This window comes from Littorina saxatilis, linkage group LG11, assembly GCF_037325665.1.
Source record: "Littorina saxatilis isolate snail1 linkage group LG11, US_GU_Lsax_2.0, whole genome shotgun sequence".
NCBI lineage: Eukaryota > Metazoa > Mollusca > Gastropoda > Littorinimorpha > Littorinidae > Littorina > Littorina saxatilis.
This window is the reverse complement of record NC_090255.1, coordinates 29,922,818-29,933,400: the sequence shown is the minus strand read 5'-3', so window position 1 is coordinate 29,933,400 and position 10,583 is coordinate 29,922,818. Positions and strand designations below refer to the sequence as shown.

The following is a 10,583-nucleotide window of genomic DNA, read 5'->3' as shown; positions in this document are numbered from 1 at the left end:
ACTGACAGTCAATCAATGGCCGCCAAACTTGAATGTGCATTTCCCTTGCCGTTGATAATCTACTAAAGCGAAGAAAGAGCAAAAAGTCAATAGGTTTATTGCTGGTTAATTTTCAGTGTGCTCGCGAACAAAGCAAACAAACAAACGTCGACAGCCGTCGAACGGACAGCTGTACCTTATCAGTACGTATGCACCTGTAACAAGACAACTTGGGTACATGCGTCCAGAGCAAAAACGAGGCTCATGCGTTGCACCGACGACAGATTGACAGGACAAAATGGAGACGATACGGACTATCTACTCAGACCACCCAGCTCTAACAACTATTGCTGGTGGACTGGTTGTTGCTACGGCCGGCATCTTGGTCTACAGAAGACTGAGAAGAAATACTACAGCTTCGAATGCAGAGTAAGTTGCACTGGTACACGTTATGCGAAAAATTCGGTTCAGGCGTTGGCACCACATGCAGATGGGTCGTTTTCAGAAAACTGAAAAGGTACTCAGATGTGTGACAAGAAAGTGCAAAAACAAAATTTTGCCCAGAAACTTGAAAGTTCAATTTTATTAAAGTCACCACTTTCACACACAGGAATCAGCAAAAATTGGGATATTCAATCAATTGGTTGCTTTGTAGGAGGTGATCAAATATCACCGGAGGCCAAGTGTAACAGTTCGTCAGTTGCTACATAGTGACCAAATGGTTCTGAAAAAACATGTTTAAATGACAGAGGTTTTTTTCTTTTACCAAATCATGTTTGCTTTCAAGTCAAAAGGAAGATTCATTCTATCGCTTGTGGATTTTATTTTATTTCGGTATTTCAGAGGGTCAAAAATAAGGGAAAAGTGTTTCTTGTTGTTTTTAAAGAGCAGCTGCAGAAAAATGTAGGTTATGAAACTTAGATGCTCCAATTATAGTTCTAGAAAATAAAACTTGTTGATCAATTCTAATTTTACTAACTTGTAAAAAAAACAACATTACAGTTGTTACAAAGTAACCAAGTTGACCATTTGGTGAGGCTGGGTTTTTTATAGAGGCCAATCTATGAAAAGCAGGGTGGGTCAACATGACCAACAGGTGAGGCAGGGTGGTTCACATGACCAAAAGGTGATGATGGGGGGGGGGGGGGTCAACATGACCAAAAGGTGAGGATGGGGTGTCAACATGACCAACAGGTGAGGCAGCGGAGTTCACATGACCAACAGGTGAGGCAGGGAGAGAAAGGGAGAATGTACGTTCTGGCTCACCGATTCCGACAGACCCTAAATATTAACGCAAAATAGGCTTCTGGACTAAACTTTTACTAAAATGAAACATGCGACAAAATCAGAAAAATACTGCATAAATCCATACAAAAAAAATACAGTAAAGTAAGGTTGTTTTGAACCAATGCCGGGTCTGTCGGAATCAGTAACCCAGAACGTACATTCTCCCTTTCTCTTATACAACATTCTTAAGCTCAATACGCTCTCTCATTTACAAACTTTACTTCATATGTTCTTTCACTGTTAGAATTATATCTGATACATGCAATGTGACTGTCTAAACGAATAGTTAACTCTTTATAAGTGATTCTATTTTTACTTTTTCTTCCCGTCAGTGCTTCGTGTCGTATCGAAAACAAAAGCAGACGACAAATTTAGTCAGTTGGAGTTGTCTCCCGTACTCCTGTAGCATGCACTATTCAGTTTAGATCAGTGCGCTGCAGATCTCTGTGGCTGCACCAGACGGTTCGGGAATTCCCAACAAAAGAAAAGATCAATACGGCACTGACAACTTCAGTGTCAGCTGAACACGAGAGCGTTCGGTCTTTTAGAAGATTTGTATCTTGAAATGAAAATTAACGAATATCGCGCTGTCCGAAGGAATGGAGTACATATCGGACAATGACCACGCTCAGGCTAAAACGATAGGACATCTGACCGACATGCGACAATGTGAATCGGACATTTGGGGATTTTCATCGTTATATGTCCGACGCCTAACGACATCCCTGCCTACATTATTCTGATTGATCACAACCAAACCTACTATTATTGGACACATCCAAATGCAAGCGTCTGTTCTTGAAAATTTCCCACTGATCTAAAAATAAAACCAGTGCAATTTCCTCTGTCGCGCTTTGCCACAGAAACTCACGGTTTGGCCTGTATTTCTGATTTGTGCGCAAAAGCTTTCTTTCTTTTTTCTTTTTTTTAACATAACAATGTTTAATGTCACTGTATGTTTAAAAGACCATGGTCATATTTGTAAAAAAAATGTTAAATTAGAAAATAAATAAGACTTTGGTATATGATTTTTCCTACACCTGTGCTGAAAATAAGACATAAAAATGTTGGTATATAAGTCGCTCAAATACAAGAAGGAATGAATGGCTCGATTTGAGTTTGTTGCAGTTGACCCTGCACAATACGATCTACGATGTTTTTGGTAACAATTTTGCCGTGACGTATTTCACAACTTCCTGTGTTACACAAACTCAGTGATGACCAATTTTGCCTGTATGTGTACCAGAAACAAGCCAGCTCCGAAATTCTCAAGAATTCTAGGATTCTAAAAATAGTACCGTTCACGCGTGAACGGTAGGTCTTGCTGGTAAATCGGCGGCTTGGGTCACTCTGTTTCAACGCTTCGCTTCAATATTTAGGCTGCCTTTTCAGGAGGCCACCGAGTGCACTTTATGCAAATGACTTGTGTAATATTGTTCCACCACGATTGGTTCTGGTGTATCACGTGGTTCATGAATATTAAAACTTGTTTATTGAATCAAGCTTTGACAAGTGTACTTGGTGGCTGCTTTGAAACTCAACAAAGCCTACTCCCCTTTCACAAACACTTCCCCGTCATAGCGGGTTTTCCCGATTGACAAAAATTCTTATTACACACTCAGACTATTTGGAGTCCCGTTTGTTCTCCAGTGGCCAATTGCATAAGAATATTCTGGTGATGAATAAACGCGCTTTGTGTCATTAGCATCTAAAGATTTCTTGTTTACAATAGTTGTGTTGATCTGATGAAGCGCGGAACTGATCTTAGGGTTGTCATGGTGAAACACTCGCTTCTGAAACAGTGCTTCCTTGTAGTTATCATGCGATATGCTCGACTTTACAACCTGTTTGCTTACACCCTTTGCTTTTTTAACCACCCCTTTCTCACTTGCAACACTGTACATCTTTGCACGCAATCCAACATACTCCTTAATTATCTTCCCATTCATTTCATCTTTCATCTTTCCAATAACCTTCTTGTTAACATTTGAGTGCAATGGTGATTCTTTAGGGTAGTCGCAAGTGTCATAAAAAGAATCTTTTCCTTTTACTGCAGGACTTTCAGCTTCTAGATCTTTGTAAATGTCATCCGCTGGAATGTCAAGTAAGAATGAATCTGTGTCTGTGTAAAGTACTCTCGATTTGGGATATCTTGGTTTCAAATAATCATACAAAAACTCAAGCATCAACAGTTTTGACAACTCTAGCACAGTAAAGCCTATGAATACTGGTTTGTCAAGCTTGACTACAAGTTTTTTCATTAAGATACCATACAGCTGTTCATGAAAGTATTTAAAGTCTTGATACTGTGGTTTGGATGTCAGCTTGATGGCCTCATTTTCTCTTGTAACAAGTCTAACATCCTTTCTCTTGTGTGGGTTTTCCATTGTCTTACCAAAGCAACTGTTGTTCATCAGTTTAAAAAAGTCTTTCTCTGATGCATCAGCGGCTTTGGTTCTCAGTTCTGTGTTTTTCATGATGTAAGGTTTCATAAACTGTTCTTGATCAAATAAAATTATACGATGAACAGCCTTCAAAATTAATCCATGTCTAATGTAAAACTGTAACAGTCTGTAGTGACACACATACTTCTTTTTGTGAAACAGATTGGGCACCAGCTTTGGAGGTTCTCTTGGGTTTACTTTTAACCTCTCAGCCGCTAAAGGATAATCATTATGTAGATCATGAAGTGATAGTGGATAGTCTAAGTCAACTTCTAGTATCCATCCCTTTCGACTGTCTGGGCCTGCTTTTAATATTGTCAGCACAACACATTGTGAAAATGGTCCTGAATAGATCTTAAAGTTTCGAAGTGGAAGCGTCTGACACATTGCCCAACCATACAAATTGTTTGCATCTAGATACATGATGTAATTAGAAGGTTTCATAGGATCAAAGTCGTCCAAGTATTTGTTGTTGGCTTTGCAGTAATTGTGTGAAGCCATACTGATTCCTCCACGTAGTCCATTTTCAATCATCTGAAGTGTAGGTAGATCTGATAGCAAGTCAATCTTTACTCCTGTAAATCTAAGAAATGCATCCCAGCTCATGCCTGGTGCAGATATGTAATGTGAAGGATCTAGATTGTAGTGCTTCATACATGTTCTTCTGTAATTCTCAAATATATCTGCAAGTAAACAAACATCAGCCAACAAATATTGATCATGATAATCACCCATTGTATTACATCCTAATTTATTCCATGCAGTCTTAGCGTGTTCATAGTCTTCGTCACTTATACCTTTACCCTTCAGCCGTGAGAAGTAAGCATCCTTTGGTGGTAACTCATCTTCATCAAACCTCTCCCACGAATCCATGTATTCATATGGATAGACTCCCTTTCTAACTAAGTCACTGTCAAAGTACTTACATGTGATTGGAAAAGCAGTTAGTGATGAAGATAAAGACTCAAGTGTTCCCATCAGATGTTGAGCAGAATCGTAGAAGTATAAACTATTCAGAGTAAAGGCCATGTACTTTTCTGAAGACTGCGCAATGCATCTTGCTTTGTATTCATCAGTTACTGCCTGCATGATCAGATGTGAATCATAACCGCGCAAGTTATGGAAGAAGATTGGAAGCTTCCAAGTCTTAGGATCAAACTTTAATTGTAGATTACATTTGCTGTGTGCTGCTCCTCGGAACTGCCCACTTACATGATCATGATCTCTTACTATTGGATTGTCTGTGTTTGGTGTTAGACTTTGTTCGCATATCCAACACTGTGTGGTAGAGTTAAACTGTTCTTGGTCTTCAGGTTTCATAACAATGTCTGAAAGATTCAGTTGTTTGGAGCAGTCATTTCGCACTTGGTTCATTTGCTGTAAGAAGTTCTTTGCTGCATTAGGTCCTCTGTACAATTGCGGTTTAGAATGTTTACCATCTGAACTAACAACAATAAATGCATATGAACAGACTTGATGATTACTTAGAGTTACTGTTTTAGGTAGGTCTTTTGGTAAAGGTCCTTCATATGGCACAATGATAGATTCAAAGTCAGCATAAACAACATAAGGACTTTTCTGTAGTTTGCATACATTCTTAAAATACACTTTGCTGTCTGGCGGTGGTGTTGTTAACTTCACAACCGCATCATCAACGCTCTTACAATGTTGCTTGTGTATAAGTGCTGCATGAATTGATGGAATACGCAAGAGACATCGCCTACAAAAGTCTTGTTTACTATTGTGATTGCTTGTGCTCGCCATCAGTCTACTCATTGTACGAATCAAAGTGTAATGATATGTTACACCATCAGTCATTAGTAACATGTCAACATGGTTAGTATCACAATCACCAATCGTTGGTGAGTTCTTTGATATTCTGACTGGTTTCAGTTCATCTTCCTCATCCCACGTGTAAACATTTACGGTGATGGGTTTGTTTTGCTGTTCAAATTTGTCAATGCTTGTAATGCTGACAGGAAATTCAATACCAGTAAAGTTTAGTTTATTTCTGTATGCATGATAGTTAGACACTCTTTCTGCATTTTTCTTTACACTGTACAGTCTTGCCAGAACACACCACATAAAACATTTGTCATCATCATTCTTTATGTTCAGCACAGCACGTTTTTTGACAAGAGCAGGAGGTAAAGGTATGTAACTTCTACCTCTGATGGGGGCAAATTTACTTAGCTTCAATTCTATTTTTAGAATTTCACCTTCTGACCATCCGGATCCTTTCATCTTTGCATCCTCTGCAGCTTGCTCAAACCGTTTCATCATTTCATCTGCCCAGTTTCCATTCAATTCTGCCATAGAATTAAGTGCTAGTTGTCTGGTTGAAACATGAACTTCTAGCACCTCATCACTGATTGTTTTGTATTTTATTAAACTGACTATCTGCACTTTTACTGGAGGTTCAATCAACAAATTGTTTGGAATTTGTTCAATGGCGTCTTGCACACTGGACTGCACATTTTGAGGATCCGTTACTTGTAATTCAACGGTGTCAAATACTGTCGATAAAGATTCTAATACAGAGTCTTCCATCGCTGTGAGTTTGATTTTATAACTCAAAATAAAAATATAAATTAAAAAAATGAAGTTGCTTCCATTTTTGTTAACACTATAAAATCTGAAATAAAAAATCATTTAACATTTGTACCACGTGGAACTAATTGTAATTCCTCTTTTACAAAGGCTCTTTGCGGTGCTGGTTCTCTCAAGTAATATATAGGTGGATTTGTCTCTACTACTCTCTTGATTTCATGAATGTCAATACTCCAGATTGGATCCGTTGCACGCTTCCTGCTGTCACCCTCAGCTTCACCGGGTGCATATAAATATCTGACTTTCTGATTGAAAGGTAGTAATGCCACTGGTGTTGTTGACTTTGGAGCAACAGGTATTGTTTTCTGTTTGATTGCATCAACTGGTCTTAACCCTGTAGCTTTAAATACCTCCAGATTCATTGCTCTAAGTACTGATGGTAATCTTTTGACCCATTCAGTGTTACGCAATTTACTTTCTGTGTCCAAAAATTCCTGATGGTACTGATATGAAAACAGTTTTTCTGCCAACTGTTTGTTAAAGCTCTCAACAATAGCCTGTGACCTGTGGTTTCCTGGAATACCTCTCTTCACTGTAACATGATGTTTTAACAGAAGCTGGTTGACAGCTCCTTTAAACTCCTTACCATCATCGCACTGAATCATTCTGGGATACTTTAGTGGTCCACGTCTGTAAATTTCTTGCAGGGCAACAGCTGTAGCTATAGCACTTTTCTCTGTCAACGGTTCAGCATCTTTGTATCTTGTTGCAACATCAACTACAGTCAGTGCATACTTATACTTCTTCCTTCTGACTGTGTCATGCGGTAAATACAGCAGGTCTATTTGATGAGTGTCATTCGGTTTAATGTTAACAAAGTGTGGTCGTGTAATGTTTCTTGGTGCAGGTAAATAGATCTGCCAAACTGCCTGCTTTGACAACCATTTCTTTGCTATATCTTGAGAAACACCTGCTGCGTCACTGAGCTTGTCAATAGCAGTTCTTCCTTTCCAGTATCCTTTTGGGGAATAATATATTTTAGATAACAAAGCATCACTCATGGTTTTTTAAATGACAGAATATTAAGATTTGACAGCACGCGCAATAAAGTAAACAACAGCCATACCAATAACAATGAAAACAATCTCGCCCACCTTCTGCTCTTCTGAAGGCTGATAAAAGTCACCCAGTTTTGGAGGAGCACTTGTCTTCATTTTCTTTCCAGTTACAAGATAGTATTCTTGAATGGCTGCATCAACATTGGCAAAGGTTTTGTTTGCATGTCCTTGCTGCCTGAGTTTATCATTCATAAAGTCTAACTGCGCAATTCGTTTCTTCTCGTATTCATCCTGTGCTTTCGCCAGTTGTTCCATGGCTTTGTTGTGCCTTTCCCTCTCTTCACCATTTTGCAGTTTAGAAAACAAATAGTTGCTGCCAGAAAATGCAAGCGCATTTACAATCGCACCTCCCACCATCATAACCAAGCTAGCCATTTTATTGTCTTACATGTTTATATTTTCTGGAATAATTCCTTGCTTCACCAGGAAGTCTTTTGTTGCAAAGGAAGCTGTCACAACACCAATTAGTTTAGCACCGTCTTCGAAGTCTAACTTTCCCAAGTCGGCTGGTTTCATTCTGAGGAGACTTTTACCCAGCATTGTGTAACCTACACTCAAGCCTCCAATCACTGCAGCGTGATAAACTAGATTAACTATTGTCTTTTCAGAACTCATTTTTATGTTATCAAAATTAAAATATTAAAATTATTCCATATGAAATGAATCCACTGCAGGTACTACTGTGGGCTTTTTTATTGTTTGTACTGCTTTGTTTGTTGGTTTTGGTGTTTCTGATTTTGGTGTTTCTGATTTTGGTTTTTCTGACACTTTATATTTGCCTTGCCAAAGTTTGTAAAGCAAGTATCCACCTCCTCCAACAACAGCTGCTACAGCTACTTTTCTGTATGATAGAAATGAAGATTTTAATTCTTGATCAGTTTGTGTGACCTTAGTCACTTCAGGAATGTTTGGTGTCTGCTCAACTTCAGACATAATGTTCTGCTTTGCCTTTTGATTTAACTTTTTTTGTCTGTTCCATTCGGCTAGTTTTTTTCCTGCTTCTACTCTACCAGGTTTCTTTGTCACTGTGTTCACTTCTGGTATTTTCGTCTGCTCCACTGTCTGCTTCAACTGATCTGTCATCTTTTTTATTCTGAAAATTAATGTGTTTGAAAGTAATTAATCCAGCAACAAATGGTACTAATAAAGCACCAAATCGATAATACAGGCCACAGGCAAGAGATTCGAGGGACTTGGAAACAACAGGGTCATGAGTTAGATCATGTGTTAAGTCTTCCTCCGAGTCGAGAGGTGTAAAATGTCCAAAAATCTTTGTGTACAAACCTATAACAGTCTGTCCAATACTTCTAACCATCTTAGAACCAAGCACTGATTCATACCGTCCATGATACTTTTCTATATCTTCTGAGGAAAGATGTTGTACTTCTTCCACAGTTAACTGCTGCCCAAGGTAGTGTTTTGTTTTTCCACAAACAGCAAGTGAATACAATCTTTCTTTTTTATCAGGTATAGTCCTACTGTCACAGATTTCAATATCTGTAGCAGTCTGCATCAGCAATTCATCACAGTTCATTTTATTTTGATGCAGAATAAAATTAAAATCTAGTAATTAAACTTGAGTAAGAACTTAGGTAGGAACTTAACAAGAACTTAGGTAGGAACTTGAGTAAGAACTTAGGTAGGAACTTAACAAGAACTTGAGTAAGAACTTGACAAGAACTTGTGTAAGAACTTGACAAGAACTTAGTAAGAACTTGACAAGAACTTGACAAGAACTTGAGTAAGAACTTGACAAGAACTTAGTAAGAACTTGACAAGAACTTGACAAGAACTTGAGTAAGAACTTGACAAGAACTTGAGTAAGAACTTGACAAGAACTTAGCAAGGATTTCTACAAACATACATACTGAACTGGTTGATCAGTTTTTAAAACCAGTTTCGAGTGCTTAGAAGATTTCAGATTATTCTTTATTCTTTCTCTCTCCTGTTTGTTTTCAATGACATCATTTTCTCGAAGACACTCTTCAAAACTGTCACGGTCCTTTGAATAGAACAATGTTATTGTTTTGAGTTGCTCTCTAAAGTCTTTCAGAACTGCATTGTATTTTTGTGTTAATATCCAAACTGATATTAATGCATGTCGTCCACTGAATGCAAGCTTTGCTAGTGCACTTTTCTTTCTAACAATGTCACGTTCTGCTGCACAGTCATCAATAATAAACAGTGTTGGCGTGTTCTGAAAAAGATCGAAATAATGCTCCAAGCAAACATTTAGACGATCAGAAGGATTTACAATAAATATATTTTGATCAGACCATATGAATTTTCTCTCCTTGTATGTTCTGTTATGCTTTATGGTTGGACAGAATATGACTATGTGTTCAAAGTGATTTATGTAAACAGTCTGTAATAAATCCAAAACATATCTTGTTTTGCCGCAACCTGTTGCCCCACAAATCAAAGAACAGTGTGGATCTTTTGGAAGAAAATCTAGATACTTCATTTTAACACGTTCAATAAACAATATCCTGTAATCTGCTTTCAGAGATGTTTAACTGCGCATCTGACACAACAAACACGTAGATCTTAACTGATTTACTACTACTCCCTACTTCCTTTTCAATTTGTATTGTGATTCCTTCTGATCCGTTTTCAATTCGCCTTCCACTTCCATGCAGTTTGTTGTCGTCAGTTGTTCTGAGATCCAGCCATAACGCATATTTATTTGTCAAGAAATCTTCTACGCCAACACCGTGTAAATGTAGATCTTTAGCCACAAGATCAGATGTTGGGTCTTTCAATCTTCCTCCAGTAAAGTACTTTCTTGCTTCATCATAGTGTTGGTATGGCAGCATGCCAGATGCAAATATTTGGTTTGGCTGCCCTTCAATTGTGCAATATACTCTATTGATTAGTGGATTGTAAAACTTTTCTATTTGCCTTTCATATGAATCTTTTGGTTCCTCAAACAACATAAGTATTCCCTTCATTGACCTAGCTGGTGTATTCAAGTTAATGTTCCAGATTGGATCGGCCTGGCTTTTTGAAAGTGTACTGTGATTCAACACTCTTTCATAATAGATAGGCAGCTTAGAACTGTACTGATTTTCTATAAGTCTAGCCAGTTCAGGATGGTTTACAACATCAAACTCTAAAGAAATTCCAGACACCTTATACTTTGCTTCCGGGTCTTGTGAAAGCATAACACGATCATAACTATTGAAAGTCAGGTCGTATGACAGCC

At 38.1% G+C, this 10,583-nt stretch overlaps 1 protein-coding gene across 2 annotated transcripts in view; it reads left to right on the top strand.

Annotated features, from left to right (window-relative positions):
* Positions 1-134: 134 nt before the first annotated feature.
* Positions 135-10,583, top strand: part of LOC138980227 (failed axon connections homolog) — a 29,526-nt gene continuing 19,077 nt past the window's right edge. The window contains exon 1 of one of the 2 annotated variants that reach the window (XM_070353067.1): positions 135-408. In XM_070353067.1, coding sequence (XP_070209168.1) covers positions 278-408 — 131 coding nt within the window. In that variant the 5' untranslated portion in view covers positions 135-277. The remainder of the gene's footprint in view (positions 409-10,583) is intronic. The other variant, XM_070353066.1, reaches the window with a different exon arrangement.